This window comes from Acartia tonsa, chromosome 6 (assembly GCF_053477335.1).
Source record: "Acartia tonsa isolate MP-2025a chromosome 6, ASM5347733v1, whole genome shotgun sequence".
NCBI lineage: Eukaryota > Metazoa > Arthropoda > Copepoda > Calanoida > Acartiidae > Acartia > Acartia tonsa.
The window spans coordinates 40,722,853-40,739,879 of NC_137265.1; the positions used below are offsets into that span (position 1 = coordinate 40,722,853).

The following is a 17,027-nucleotide window of genomic DNA, read 5'->3' on the forward strand; positions in this document are numbered from 1 at the left end:
TTGTCGTCATCTCTGTTTGTATTAATTATGCATAAATTACTGCTGCCATCTAAAATCTGATCTTGGCATGCATTTTTCCTTTTAATACACTAACAAGAATGACAACATCTATTGGGAGCAAAGAAGGACATAAAAATCATGGATGAAAATACGCACAAAGTAAGTTATAATCAAATGTTTAGTTGTCATAAAAATTGAAAAATAAAGAGAATATGAATTAATGGTATAAAATAATAAACCCTTCAAAAATGTTAATTTCTTTTTCGTAGCGTGACCGACATAATAATGGAACGAGACAATTGTCAACTAGGTTTTCTTTGGTAAGGGGTATCTTCACCAAAAATTAACATTCTATCTTAGATAGCAGCCGATAAAATAACATTACTCCTACAGCGGCATTACGAATGGATTGATGAACGGACAGACAAAGTGAATTCTTTAGTAGCTTCGCTACTAAAACGTTTGAATCTGATGTACCTTTTCCACCTGAAGTTTGTTGAATGCAGCCTGTAAAGGTGTTCAGTCACAATGGATGTAGAATATACGTGGATCACAGTGTGTTCGAAGGTTCTTTGCTTTTTGTGTCAGAACGTAAATAATAACTTTCAATAAAATCTAAAATGCAGCCGTTTTTGAGAAAATTAGATTTGAAAATTTCAAGTTCAATTTACATCCCCTAGGAGTTACCGCATAATCATGACAAGAAAAGCATAGATTATTTATTTAAAATTTGAACAAGTTTGCTTTCATGAAGTCTTTCATAAAACCTCTCTATATATGAGTTATTTAAGTCTGAATTTCCGTGACCTTAGCAAAGCAACTGATAAAAATGGCCATGAATCAACTTACTTCAGGAGTGGTTTTATGAAGAACTTTATAAAAGCAAACTTGTTCAAAATTTCAAATAAATAATCTTTGCTTTTCTCGTCATGATTATGCGGTAACTCCTAGGGGATGACACAAAAGTCAAAGCACCTTCCAACGCACTGTGGGATATTTTGTCATGGGAAAAATGTCGTCAATTTAGGTTGCTATTTCCCCTGTCATTTATTGGCCAATTCGTTTATGAGAGGTGGTGAGAGGATGGAGTAAGGTGGGATGGAGTAGTCAGATACAAGTTTTACTTTTTTATTAGAGAACATGAAAATCCGGTGTAAGATCCAAGTAATAAAAAGTTAATTTGAATCACCCAATGCTTAAAAATCTAATCATTTGATCTTAATATAAAAGTAAAAATACAAGGGTGGGGTCTAAAATAAATAAGGTTTTAATTACTTTGCTGCGCTTCCTTTGGATATTGTCTTTCTTGTTAGATACTAATATATGTAAACTTTGCTGATGTGTGTGAACATGCCTGTAGAAGTTTAAAGTTCTGAATGTACTCGTGTTCTAACTTGGTGGAAAACTTTACTTTCTTCAGAGCTATGCATCCTTAACATGCATAATTTCTGTCAGATTTTCCTATTTCATGAAAATCTGGATTTTTAACGAAGCTTTTCTAAATTTTTCTTTCATAGGATCGCATGTAAAAAAATATTAACCGATTATAAACCTAGTATGAGGATTCATGTAACAATTTGGTATAGTTTTGAAAGTGTAGTAAGATATAATGTAGCCTCTCCTTTAAAACATGATGATTTTAAAACTTTTTTAACACAGTTGGTTGGATAAAATTATCTTATTAATTTGATTTCTCAAATGGTAATTCCTTTTATGATTAGGAGAATGCGAAGCTTGTCATCTTAAAATATTCTAGAATTTTAGGCTTTTGATTTCAGCTTTGTTTTTAAGGTTATTACTATCCATGCCGAAAACACTGTGCACGCCACTGCCCACCAGTCATACTTGATAACACATTGTTACCTGGGAAAAGCATATCAGTAAACTGGCAATACCCGGCGCCTGTACATAGATCCTCCACCTTTGTAAAGTCTGTGTCCAAACACTCATTCACCCACGCTGAAATATTGAAATGGTTAATTTTATAACAGGGGCATTATCATAAAAAAGAATAATATCTGTAGCCCGGTGAAAACCTTGAAGAGAGAGGACATTAAATTTAAATTATAGTGTTATCACATGGTCTTATTTGTCTTTAGATCCCTGTATATAATGTATATCATCATTACAATAAATAGTACTTGGACTTTATAATAAAATTTAATATAATATAAATAAAATTAAGAACTGTCCAGTTTCAAAGCTAATTTACAAGTTTGGGGGTGAGGAGTTTCCAAAAGATATGAACCAATATTGAATTGTGTATTTGTGAATTTGATCAGGACCTTGATACTTTTAAAAGTAATTTAATAAGAAGACAAAAAAAAGTTGGTTGTCCACTTGTAAATTAAGGTATAAAGCCCATGAGGCATCAATAATATTTATGTTGTAAAGTTTGAAGCAGAGACAGAATTGCATTCTTCTTGGTATGTCCTCAAGGTTACACAATGTATCGGTACAAGGATTTTATTTCCAGGTATCTAAAGGGATAAGACAATGGCCGATAAATTGATGTACATTGTACTCAATTACCCTTCTTTAGATTACAATTAGTGGTTGCAACATTTGGACACTCAACTTAATGAACCAACCAATTCAATAAAATTCAATAAAAGTCCCCAAAGTTGCTATGCCAACAAATAAGAAAACGTCATAATAAAATTTTGGGAACTAGTGTAATAAACTGCCTAATGCCCCCCCCCCCCCCGATTTATTTCAGTCCATGGATTTCAGGGATAGGATGATTAAATAAAGAAAGAAAGGGCTATAGATTATAGATTAGAACAAAAAATAAGAAATTTGTTTTTTGGAAGAATTCTAGTCAATAAGAGGTTACAACATTGGACCTATCTATCAAGCACTTGAAAAATAATAAAAAGACGTAACTCTATGACATACACAGACTTTTAAACTTACAGACTTTTTAACTTATAAACAAAGTTTAGATTGTAGGTTTATCAAACTTTTATCCATAGCTAATTTATTTTTTCCTTTCTCTTTCATTCAACCCAAATTTTTTGTATCAATAACAATAAACAATTTTTCAATAAAATGCAATTTTTCATAATAAAGAATGATTGTAAAGAAATAATAAAATTATTTATGAAAAAATGATTCAAAAATGATAATTGCTTTTGAATTGAGACTAGAGGTGGAGTCTTAAAAAGAATTTGCCCCAATAATTGCTTAGTGGGGCAAAATTGTTTTCGTGAAAAATCCGCCAAAATCACATTAAAAATCTACAAAAATTAAACAAAATCATAGAAGGGTTATTAACATAAGATTTTATTTAATTTTTGCATATTTTTATGTGATTTTGGAGGATTTTTAACGAAAACAATTTTGCCCCACTAAGCGATTAGTGGGGCAAAAACTTTTTAAGAATCCACCTCAGGTTTTATTTAAATGTCTTAGAAACTATGGTTTCTTACATTAAATATGTTCAAACTTTTCAAACTAATATTCTTAATCTATAGGGTAATTATGTTTTTCATCATTGGGGATGAACATCATTCCTTAAAATCCTTCAATTATTATATTTACAATTTAACTTTTAACGTTTAATGATCCTAGAAATTTCTAAATTCATTTTTAAGGCGGGTAATTCCACTTCACCTCCCCCACTTTTGTGTATACTACCTAACTGTTAGATGAACCAAACATCACCATCAAACTTGAGCTGGCCCTAGTGGCTGTACTAAAGTATCTGAACCTACTTCATTACGACTTTGGTCCAAACTCTAAGAATTTTTTGTTAATCAATCAATCAATCAAGCTCAACATAATTTGCACAATACTTCTAGCCCTGGAGGGGTTTTTAATTTGGGGTTATCCTTTAATTAACTGAAGCTAACCTAACTATAAAATGCATAACAAAACACATTTCTAAAAAAGTTAAGGGGTAATAGGGCGTATTGTGAGATATATCTAAACTTTAATTGTACAGCAAATGCATATTACAGAGTTGCTTCTCAAATGTTTACAAAACACAATTAGTTTCATTTTTGAGTGGTCATGAGGTGGTAAAAATAGCCAACAATTTTTGCAAAAAAAAGTTGAGTTATTGATTTGTTTGCACTGTTTATTTGCACACTGAAAGCAGATGATCAACCTAGAATTTTACAAAAATTTACAACATATTCTGCTTATTAAATTAGCTTAAAAAATGTTTTCATCAACTCAAAAACATTCAGGATTATATGTTAAATTATGACTTTCTGAAAAAGGTTTATTTTAAATATCACGTTCAAACCGCTTTATAGAACAACCACACTTCGATTGAACAATTTGAGTAAAGTCCCAAGATTTTAAGATCTTTAATTATCAAGAATCAAATTCGGACGCCAATTATAAAGTAATAGTTATTTCTCGCATCGTATTATAAACAGCTTTCCGCGGATATAGAATGTACAATTATAAGATTAAAACCAGGTTTTTTTTGGACCCAAGGTGCCGAAGGCACGGGCTAAAAGTTTAAACACGGCTAGTTTGTACCAGCCAATTAAGATTTAATAAAAGTAACCAACGAGCAAGAGAGCATGTTTATGGGACCTGTATAATTTACAATCTGATATCCCGTCCCTCCCATCTAAATTTCACATTTACCATAATTAAAGTACATATTTTGAAATGATCTGTAGGTTACACAGAAAGAAAATTGTTAATAAGATTGGTTAGGTTGGTGAGAAATGCATAATCATATTATTGCACCTTGACTTGGGCAGGATCAAAAACTATTTGGTGCTATCACACAAATTGTCAGTTGAGCACTGATAACCCCATTTTTTAAATAAGGGGGAGGGGAGGTCAAACCAGCAGATGAAAGAATTTTTCAATAATTTACAGTCCAATGTCCCCCTTTCTTGATAATGCTCTCTTGAATAAAGAAAGCATTAAGGATTCATATACAATGTCACAAGAGCCACCCCCCCGCCAACCAGAAATTAATACCATCACTATAGGTTAACAGGGAATATTAGAAAGTTTCTAATGCATGGCCAACCAGAAATTAATACCATCACTATAGGTTAACAGGGTATATTAGGAAGTTTCTTATGCAGTTGCTAACCAGAAATTAATACCATCACTATATGTTAACAGGGTATAGTAGGAAGTTTCTTATGCACTGGCCAACCAGAAATTAATACCATCACTATAAGTTAGCAGAGTATATTAGGAAGTTTCTTATGCGCTGGCCAACCAGAAATTAATACCATCACTATAGGTTAAAAGGGTATATTAGGAAGTTTCTTAACAGGGTATATTAGGAAGTTTATGCTTCTTATGCACTGGTCAACCAGAAATTAATACCATCACTATAAGTTAACAGGGTATATTAGGAAGTTTATGCTTCTTATGCACTGGCCAACCAGAAATTAATACAATCACTATAAGTTAACAGGGTATATTAGAAGTTTCTTATGCACTGGCCAATCAGAAATTAATACCATCACTATAAGTTAACAGGGTATATTAGTAAGTTTCTTATGCACTGGCCAACCAGAAATTAATACCATCACTATAGCTTAACAGGGTATATTAGGAAGTTTATGCTTCTTATGCACTGGCCAACCAGAAATTAATACCATCACTATAAGTTAACAGGGTATATTAGAAGTTTCTTATGCACTGGCCAATCAGAAATTAATACCATCACTATAGGTTAACAGGGTAAATTAGTAAGTTTCTTATGCACTGGCCAACCGGAAATTAAACCTCCAATACAATAAAATAAAATATATAATAAATGCAGCAAATTATTCCTCCAAATAAACTTTGCACTAATTTTGTACAACTCTGTTAGTCTTAGAACCTATGTGCCGACATGAATTTTAATCTTTTAGCTTACATCATCATATGATTTATTTATTAGGATACAAGGATAATTGGAATTAGAAAATAATGGCATGCTTTTTTCTAATTAATCTTATTTGTAGATCTAGTGCAGTTCACGGTAAAACGTTCCTGGTAATTATTATCTCCAGTAATAAATGAATTTTTAAGGCTGCTAACCGCCAAACGGCTGAAATTACATTTCATATCAGCTCACCATTTTCAGCGATATAAGAAGGTCAAAAATAATATGGAATAACCAAGTTCTAATGAAGCACAGTCAAAAGTTTGCGAATTTAGTCTTTTTCGCGCATTTATGTGGTGTGCGAGATAACTGTTCATTATTATTTAATGACTATTCTAGAAAATTTTTATGCCTTCTTTTGTGAATTAGAATTTTGTGTGAGCATAATCTATACGTTCCACCTTCAAAATATATTGTACCACTAATAATTATTTTGTTTTCAAATATTTTGTTTAAGTCAAACTGACATATATACTTTAATATACTTTTAAAATTCTGTTCAGGTTTTCCTTATTGATACCTAATATAACGTGCGTTGATTTTTTTTGTAGAACAGCTTTGCTTTTATTGAAAAAAATGCCGGAAATCCCTTATGAAAAGTTTCATGTTACATTTCATTATATTTGATTATGACATGAATTATAATCATTTTTAATACCATTCAGGGAAATCTTTTGGAATAATTCATTTTAACAGCAGTGGAAACCTAGACCATCCTTATAGACGTGTCAGGGGGTGGAGGTAAAGGGGGTGTTTACCCCTTTAAACTTTAAAAACCCTCATATTACCCACATCAAAATTATAAAAATAAATTAGATTACCCCCCTCAATCCTTTGAAACCCCTCTTGTTATCCTCCTCGCAAAAAAAAGGTTGAACGTCCTTGATCACCCCATTTCAATTTTTGTTATCATATATCTATTTTTATATCTACTTTTTTTAACCTTGTGGGACTCTTTTAATCCTTAAATTATTCAAGATAATGTACCGCTCATTATTTTTTTTCTACGTTTAGAAAAAAGTAAAGGAGGTTGTTTATAAGTAGCCACTAGTCATATAAGGGATTATTTTCCTAAAATTAACACTTTAAAGTAAAGAAGGTTATAAGTCATTGAACCTATATTTTATATTCATATTCTTAAATTAGACCTAGTACAGTAAATTTTGTTTCCCTTTTTAAAAGAAACTGGGATTTTTTTTTAATTTTGAAAAATTATATTTTTGTTATTAATAAGTAAAATAAATAACATTTCAAAGTTATCATTTAAAATCTGCTTTGATTAAGATAAATTTTCTTGTGAAGTTTCCCTAACTATAAGTTTTTGTAGTCTACTGTTAAACAGTAGAATTGTCCTATAATTTAACATTTTGTATGAATGCTTCATCATATTTGTGGTTCCTCATAATATCATTTTTCATAAAGTAGTAAGTTGTATGTGGGTGTCCCAAAAGATCGTGTAAACGGCTAGACTAATCGTTCCATAATTTTAAGAAAAGCTTATTAATTGTCCAAATGGTTCAAAGGCGGTTTTCAGATATATTGAAGGGGGTTGCTAAAATATTCAAAGGAAAGTACCCCAACATTTTTTTCTTAAATCTTTAAAAATATAGGTAAATGTAAGGTAAGGACACCTCATTTTGAAGCCAAGCCCCTAGAGCTGGGGGCAAAGCCACTAGTAAATTACATTATACAAATTCCTATGCATAAAAAACTCACCCAACATGTCATGACGGGACAGATTGTCCGTTGTAACGTTTGTGCTGTACACGTTAACCGCCATCCTGCCACCTACTCCTGCCACCAGAATGTCGCCGGCGAGAACTATGCCGCCGTTACTGGCCTGACTGCCGCCACTACTATTGTTCTCCAGGCGGTCTATGCGGTCAAGACTGACAGGCCTTCGAAACCTCTGTAAAAAATATCGTATTACATAAAGTAACAAGGTTTTTTAGTTTGTCCATTATGATCTCAATAACCACTGAACTCAATTCTAAGGAAACTTCATTAACATTTGGTGTTGGTTTTAGTTTTGATGCTCCTAAATGATAGGGGCGCAACCGCTAAATGGTTCACGAGTTAGCACCAGAAATAAATTTTCTGAAAAAGTAATAGTGACTTAGATACATAAAAGTTTTACTTAAAACGCTCATTTTATTCATTAAGAAAAGCTTTTATTAAAGCCACCAGATACTCTTTAACTAGTTATTTTTATACGACTATTCATGCTTATATCACACAAACAAAGTGTATAAGTGTATAAGCTTTTTTAGGATATTTTTTCATTTAAAGTTTAATTTATTCTACTAATTTAACTTCCAATGCTGCACTACTACTACAAAATAGCTTAAAACCACCCTAACACCTACGTAAAGCTTCACTTAAATGAAGAGCTCCATCGGTTTGGTAGTCATAGAAATCTTAAACTTCAGACAAAAAAAACTTACTGATTACATAATAGGATTATATACAACTGTCTGGAACTATTTAATTTCGTAAAATAAATTGCTGTAGCTATAAAAGAGTAATTCCTTTGAGTTTTGACTAGGAATTAACCTTAAATTTGATACCAATTTTTTATTAGATAATTTAAACTTAATAAAGGTATTATATAATTATATGTACTTGGTTTTGGAATTATATAAAAACTAGTGGCTCCGCTCTAGTATAAATTTAAAGATTTTCTTTATCATGCTATACATGATTTTTCGATATGGTTGAGAACCGGTTCTAGTCCAGCGGATATTAATCTGTTTCGAAGCCATACTAGAAAGGATTTTATTCGTAAGTCTAAAATAGCGTAAGATAATAGTTAAAGAACAATTTGATGCTGTAAGTTTGTCCGTCCGTTACTTATGATCTTAGGTTCAACTAGACTAAGACTATATCAAGGAAAACTAGTATTAGGTTATTCCCCAGATTTTGAGATATGGTCTCTGAAAAAGACTAAACTACATAACTTTTGTGTCACTTTTGAGGAAGACGATTCCTATATGACGTCATATAAAGAAAAAGAAAAAGGGAAGGAGGGAAGAATATCTCTTCAAAAGAGATGGAAGAAAAGGGAATCGTCTTCCTCAAAAGTGACACAAAAGTTATGTAGTTTAGTCTTTCTCATGGTCTCTAAATACTCGTGGACTTACATTTAAAAATTAACAAAAGAAAAATATAACACAAAAAGATTTGTTATTTTTCGTATGGATCAGAACTGGTTCTAATCCAGCAAAAATCAATCGGATTAGAACCATATCGGAAAATGTGTTAACATAATTTCAACACTTAAATTAATTGAAGCAGAACAATATTTGGTTATAGCCTGTTTTCGCAAGCATCGTGCAGGAATAAGCAAGCGAAATGAATATAAAATAATATTTGGGGGGCAGATAAAAAGGTCGTCATTTCTACTATGTGTTGCCCCCAATGACAGCTGAAATCACGTATTGGTTTCTTGATTCATTACTAGTTGTAGCTTCGCCCCTAGCATCTAGGAGCTTATTCTTTGGAAAGGTAGATTAGGCAATAGCCTAAAACCATAACAATATTTAACGTAGAGATAGTATATCCTAAAATTTACACATTGCAATGGTTAAGTTATTATTAACAGAAAAATTGACTAAAACCATCCTAAAAGTTTAATTCAATTGTAAAACAGCATATGAAGATATATGAAGCTTGTCTTGGAGAATTGGAGAACTTAATCAGTTAAGAAGTGTAAAAACATTTCAAGTTTTTAGAATATAAAATTATTTTGTAAATTATTACATACTAGTGGCTACACCCCTAGCATCTAGAGGTTCTATTTTCGAAGGGATATGGATGGGCACAAAAATAGCCTAAAACCATACACATACTTTTTTTTTATAAAAATATATTAGCCTAAACCATCCGGAGACCCATAAGAAGCTGTAAAGGAGGACCGCATCGGTTCAGCGGTTGGCGAGACCCTTCGCTACAGACAAAAAAGCTTACTACTTTATATAATAGGATGGACGTAATCTGACGAATAATTATAGAAAAGCCATTAAAAAAAAACAAATATAAAAACAAAACTTACCATATTCTATTTTTATTCCTTTTATTGTTACTAAAATATAACACTCAACAAATTTATATTGTAGACAGTAAAGTTTATGTTATGTTTCTATTCCTTGTCGATAATAAACTAAAATGCAAGAAAAACTAAAGTAAAACCCCCACCGTCAAAATTTCCCCTTGATGTGCCTCCTCTTTTTTCTGCATGAAAACCACGGCGGCTTGTTTTGACTTTTTTATGATAGCGAAGCTTTTCTTTATTATTAAGGTATGTACGTATTACGCAATTTTTCATGAATGTCGAATATACAACATTGCAGTTAAAAAAATTTAAATAAATAATTCTATTATTACTACAAAAAAAGATTCGTTTGGGCTTTAAACTTATTTTTGTTCTAAGTGTGTCTGAACCGATATGGCTTTCCATACAATGAATCATTTTAAAGATCCAGGAAATGCTTTTAACTATTTAGGGGGAGGATACTTCCACCCATCCAAGAATAATCTCCCCCAGATTTTTGGTAGTTATAACTAAAATTCTAAGTGGAGGGACAACTCTTCTCCTCCCCTAAAGTGCCCCTGGAGCCCTTTTGGGATGTAAAAATGTTCCCAAGAAGCTGGTTTTAGATTTTCATTCGTTGCAAAAAAGTGCAAACTTAAAAATTTATAATTATATAATTTTGAGCTTCACTTTCATGGATGATTTTATCTTTGTTTCTTGTAAGTTTGGACAATTACGGCTTCAAACAATGTTTTACAAGTTTATTTTACATTAGTAAAAAGCATATTATTGATTTTTTACAGTTTTTAATAAAATATTGTATAAAAAATGTAACAACAAGGACAAAATGTTGAAAATAAGCGCATTATTAACAAATAGATACTAATGGATTAATCATTACTTGGATCTTACACCAGATACTCTATGAAAAAGAAACCTTTTTTTGGCTAAAGTAATATATGTAGAAGTATAGCGTATTTTTTTATACTTTGAGTTACTTTGAATCAACCAAAACGCTTCAAAATATCGGCCTAACATTGTTGTGTTTAAATATCTTGGATCTTGAAAAATGCAATGAAATTAAAAACCTACAAAAATATTAATATAAAAAAAACATTTTCAATGAAAATAAATGAAAATGTCAATAAAACAATTAAATATAAAAGAATGTCAAATAAAAAGGTAATTATGTCAAAGGTTATCATGTTAAATGCATTTTTGGGCTAGTTACAATTTTTATTGGTCAAAATATAATATTTATTGATGACTCTATTCATATTAAACAAGGATAACAACATCCATGAAGCATTCAAGACAGTCGAACATTAGCCATAGAGTATATAGTGACATCACTAAAAGAAAGAAGTCTTTTTGATTAGGTTAGGTTAAGTTTCTAGTTGTTGTGGTAAATCTGGGACAGAGTGTACATTATAGGTTGTTCATTAAACTAGTTCCCAAAGTTTTGTAATAAATTTTTCTTATTCGTTGGCTCAACAACTTTAGGGACTATTATAGAATTTTGATTAGCTGTTTCTTTAAGTTGAGTGTTCCAATTGTAATCTACAGAAGGGCTAATTTTGTGGATCATCATTGGGGATGCACATCAATTTATCAGCCATTATATTATATCTTAAGATCCCTCTAGGAGATTAAGATCATTAGGCTATTGGAAGTTTAAGGCCCATTACTTGAGTGCAATCCCGAGTGGGTTTAATTCTAATGGAACAATTTTATGAGAACATCTGTTATTCCAATTTCTAAGAATTTTATTTATTGATTTTACTTGACATGATATAAAAAGTTTAATTCGTAAACTTGTATTACTATCCCTTAAGCCAAAAAAAGTAAAAAGAACGAAACTCTTATACAATGATGATATTTACTTAGCTAAAGTAGTAGCTGTTCAAATCATTAGTATGATTCTATCACGTATACATGTTTATAAAAGAATATATTGCAGTTAAAATTCAAGTCAACAAACAAATTTTACTTCTTTTACATTTAAAACTTTCAGAAATTGTTTTGGGTGACAAGAACCTTAGACTTAATTTGTCATAGATCTCACCGTGTAGTTAAGGAAAATATGACATCATATAGATACAAATATACATAGGTAACAAATGACAATGGATATTAAATACATGGATATTGTGAGATATTCTTGCATACCCTGATAAAATATTTCTCCCAGCTGGCTAATATAACTATACCCACCACTCCTTATGACTTTAACCCATCCCCTTCACTGACCATGAATAAATGTATTGACCAATAACTGAGGACTATTTTAGCAACAACGAAAATTTCCCTGTCACAATATCCACATATTCTACAATATCCAATGATATTAAGAGGAAAACGGCAGGATCACACACAAACCTCTGTTGCTATATAATTTCCCTCTCTCTCTCTCACTTTAATTCACTTCAACAAACCTTATTACACTACAACAATGCATTTTCTTGACAGCAAGATATAAAAACAAAAGCAAAAATCATGGGTAATAAAAAGCAAGAAACTTTAATTGCTCAACCTTTTTTGTTGTTGTTGATAAAGGTCCTTGTTATTATCCTGACTTTGCAGGTTGTGTTGTTGTTGTTGTTTATGTATATAAAAATTGTGCAACTGTTGACCTTGGGCTTTGCCCTGTAGAAGGTCTCTAACCACTCACTCAAATCAGGGTTGCCGGATTTAAATCTGCGGAGCTGGCGTAAATAGTAAGGCTGTTTCGGTATGTTTTTCTTGTATTCCCTGGCAAGTTCGAACCCATTAATCCCTGTTTCCTTACACCAAATTTCCTAGAGAATGAGTGTGTTACGCGGCATTCCTAACTATCTCCGCGCGGCGCGTGGCTTGTAAACGGACAAAAGAAACGCGCACTTTTCCTTTGATTAGTCCCACGTGAGGAGCTAAGTGAATAAAAATAATGTATTGCTTTAATATACATGTGCTCTGATGTGTGGAATATCTCAAATAAGCCTTCCTGCTTAGTTTGACATCATATGTGGTAAGAATTTATCTTTAATTCTTGAAATTAAGTGTAAAATGGTATGATTTTATGAAGAAATTTTAAAACATTAATTTTTCAATAAATAGACCATTTAACTGCTAAGTTTTGACATACGAATATTTTCCTTTATATTATTGATCATTTTATTCTAAAATTATCAATTTCTGATGCTATTTAATATGATTCGTGCCAATTTAAAGTTTTTTATAAATTTCATATTTTTCATTAAATTGAAATCACGCAACCTCGATGTTACAAAAATAATAACCATTAATTTTATGATATTAATTCTTATATTTTTGTTTTAGACTCACTGTTTTCATGGTAATAAATACACATTTGTAAACTTCACATGTTGGTCATTCGGAGGGCTTGAGATTAAGATTTCAAGAACGGCTAGGATTGCGTTCCGAAACAATGAAAACAAGACAGAACAGATGTTGCTAAGAAGAATCTGTGAAGTTTTGAATGTGTTGGTTGTGATACCTTAACACACATTATTATAGTCGTAATCAGTACAGTTAACTTTAGTGACAATTATGGGTCCTAAAAAGAATAAAGGTGATCAATTGTGTAAGCGGCTGCGTCCAGCCGTTGATGCCCTAACCAGTGAGCTAAATAGAGTGATGAAGTTGGTCAGTGATACTTCAGAACTTAATGTTAGACATCTCACTAAGGAATCAATCCTTGTCCATGACAAGTTCGAGACATTTGACAGCATCATGGTCGGTTTTAGCAAGCTTGGTTTGAGAATCCAAGAGCTTGATGAGTTTAGTGACATTTATTCTGATATAGTTACTGTACAAAAAGACTATAGTGCCTTGAAAGATGCTCTTGATGCTATAGAAGAGCTTAGTGACATTCAAAGTGTTGTTGATGTTGTTGGTGATAATTTGCCTAACCATCAGGCTGAACTTTATGATCGATGTTTGAAGATTGTGAAAGTTATTAAAGGGCCATATTTTCCCTTACCTGATGCAATTATAAACACTTTGTCTGCTTTGATGAAACGTCTGGCTGAGGTTAAGCTTGAACCTGTGAAGCCACCCACGACGACGGCGGGTGCCTCGACAGCATCGCCATTTGTGTCACCGTTTGGCACACCACAGTTCGCCGCCGGTTCTATGTTCACGCCAGGATATATGAATCGTGTCGACGAACGTCTTCTTCCATCTTTCGACGGCCTGGAAGCTTCCTATGTAAGTTTTAAAGACACTTTTAAAAAGCTTACTGTAGGACAAGACCCGTCGTATTTACAGTTATTGTTGAGCAGTGAAAAGGTCTGTAAAAATAAAGAGCTTAGACTCCAGTTAATTCAGATTCAATCGCATGAATCTCAGTGGGCCTACCTTGACGCACGTTTTAAGTCCAAAACACGTCAGATGCTCTGCCTTTTCAACCAATGGGAGAAGAAATCTAAACCATCGGACTCCAACCAGATTGTGACAGTCTTAGCAGAGTTTGGTGGTGCAGTTAGCCAGCTGGAGCAGCTGACTAAAGATGATGAAGATGATGAGGTCACCACCAGCCAGTGGTTGACCGTGATACTTCTTGAGATGTTATCCAAGAAGTTGCCACGTGATTTTCAAGATAAGCTCAATTTATCATTGGGCTCGATGGATGTCCCAAACGTCCCAAAGCTGTTAAAGATTATTGAAGAACAGCGTGGCGCCATTTTAATGAGGTGTTCGACTGATATGGACACCCCCTCTAAGAAGAAAGGTAACCCTGCGACAGCCGCTACCGCCGTAGGTAAACCTGGTAAATCTAAGATGAAGCAGTCATGTTTTGTTAGTGGCTGTAATGATATGCACTTACTTTACAAGTGCCCGAAATTTCATGACCTGTCAGTGTCAGACAGGAAGAGTATTGTGGAGAGTGCTGGATGCTGTTGGATTTGTTTGCAAAAAGGGCATAAATCTGTGGATTGCCCGAAGGCAGATGTAATAGGCGGCTGCAAAGTGGACAATTGTGGTCAGGCCCATAACAACCTTTTGCATGAGAGTGTTGATATGGCTGCCGCCGTCTATGAAGTACATACTTCCCCTGAGGCGAATCTAATGTTAATGTTACAACAATTAGACGTCATTGACATTAATCGCCAGAAGGTCCCAGTGAATGCCATGTGGGACACTGGTTTAACTACTTCAATGGTAACCCAGTCACTTGTTAATAAACTTCAGTTACCTTTTACTGGACGTTCAGCAAGAATTTCTCTAGCTGACGGTGAAGTTAAATGTCTCCCGACGGTCAAGTTATGTTTAATTGATCGACACAAGAATTATCACATGTTAGAACCTGTGGTAGTGCCTCTCATTGGTCCTGAAGAGGCGATCTGCTCCATAAATCCTGTGGAAGCAGCTGTTTTGTTTGATATGAAACCTGAAGATTTTACTTTGGTTAATGGGCAGGTTGATTTGCTCGTAGGGCACCTGCACCCATCGATGTTTCCCTACTCTGAACGTTCAGTAGGAGAAACCATGCTTTACTCCAGCCTGTTTGGATCTGGATATTTTGCCGTTAGTGCTAATGGTTTAGCAAAGAGTAGGTATGTTGTCTGCTCAGATTTCGAGTTGGAAAGTGAAGCTATAGGGTTTTTTAAACCAGAAAGCTCAGATGTTCAGCCGCAGCCGACTGTTGGTGCTGCTTGTGATGCTATTATTGAACCTGTTGGTTCTGCTTGTAACGCTGCTGATGCACCTTTTGGTTCTGCTAGTGCTGCAGCCGTTGACAACCTGGCTACGGCGGGTGTTGCCGTGGTTATTACTGATAATGATGTTAGTTGTGCTGCAGTTATTCCTGATGATATTGGTAACGATACTGTAGTCGTTGATAACTTTGTTACGGCGGGTGTTGAGCCGCTGAATGATTCGGTTCCAGCCGGACAAGAGCCGACGGGAGTTTCGGTTCCGGCTGGACAAGAGCCGATCAGAGTTTTGGTTCCAGCTGGACAAGAGCCGACGGGAGTTTCGGTTCCAGCTGGGCAAGAGCCGATAAAAAATTCGGTCTCGGCCGGACAAGAGCCGACGGGAGTTTCGGTTCCGGCCGGACAAAAGCCAGTAGATGATTCTAAGTTTTATGACAGCCACACTTTTATTACGTGCCCTGGTGGTGTTATGAATCAAGAATCGACTTGGTTGCTGCCAAGCTGGCCGCCCGACGCAGGGTAAGAGGCCTGCCAATGGCGGTTGGAAATATGGCGGGTGTTGCCGCCAGAAAGTCATTGAAATTTTTCAAACCACACATATCTAATCTACAACATGAACTATTATGTGAAAATGATCTTTAAAGAAAAAAATATATCACAAGTTGTATATTAGGCTTGTGAAGGGAACCAAATGGGTTCTGTAAAGAATAAGTATTCATTATTCAACTAATTTTATTGTTCATACCTAAGCACAAGAATTCTACAAAACTGTTTAGACTTTTAGAGCAGATTTTAAAAAGATTTTGTTTCTTTAAGTATGATTTTGAAAAGCAAAAGTTTGTGTGTATTAAATACCAAATGATTTGCAGATTTTAAATTGAGAAAAATAGATTTTTTACAAATTATTTTTCTAGTTTTTTTTTATGGTTCACGTTTACTTAAAAAATGTTATTTCTCAGATTCTCATATGAAATAATGCGTTAAAGTAAAGAAAACAACATGTAATATTATTATGATAATGTTTAAAATATTCCTCATTATTATTTTAAAAGATTATCGCAAAAAATCAAGATATTTGTTTAAATTTGTAAGCAAATCAAAGATTTTCTTTCATTCCGGAGGCAGAGATTCTTAACAATTCATGTACAAAAGTTTTTTTTGGTCACTCCGGGAGCTGGGATTCCTATTAATCCACGCGTAAAGATTTTTTTTCATTCCGAGAGCAGAGATTCGTAGTAATATACGTACCTAGCGATTTCGGACAATTTTAAACCTTGAGAAAATACTTTTAGCAATTATTTTCCTAGGTATATGTATTTTCGTTCATGTTTAAGCATTTATAATAATGAACACGATGTATAATATTATTAAAATATTGATTAATATTTTATTTGAATATCACAGAATTAATTTAAGATAAACTATGCATATTTTAAATTAACTCTACCTTCATTTTTATCGCATATATTAAAATACTGCTTCA

General features: G+C 33.3%; 1 protein-coding gene across 2 annotated transcripts in view; it reads right to left on the reverse strand.

Moving 5' to 3' along the window:
- Positions 1-12,556, reverse strand: part of LOC145322677 (microtubule-associated protein RP/EB family member 1-like) — a 28,870-nt gene extending 16,314 nt beyond the window's left edge. Inside the window, exons 1-5 of one of the 2 annotated variants that reach the window (XM_080164873.1) lie at positions 12,421-12,556; positions 7,574-7,766; positions 1,864-1,959; positions 1,355-1,431; positions 478-507 (exon numbers count right to left, since the gene is read on the reverse strand). In XM_080164873.1, coding sequence (XP_080020999.1) covers positions 478-507; positions 1,355-1,431; positions 1,864-1,959; positions 7,574-7,637 — 267 coding nt within the window. In that variant the 5' untranslated portion in view covers positions 7,638-7,766; positions 12,421-12,556. Of the gene's footprint in view, positions 1-477; positions 508-1,354; positions 1,432-1,863; positions 1,960-7,573; positions 7,767-9,908; positions 10,018-12,420 lie in introns of those variants that run through there. The other variant, XM_080164872.1, reaches the window with a different exon arrangement.
- Positions 12,557-17,027: the final 4,471 nt, after the last annotated feature.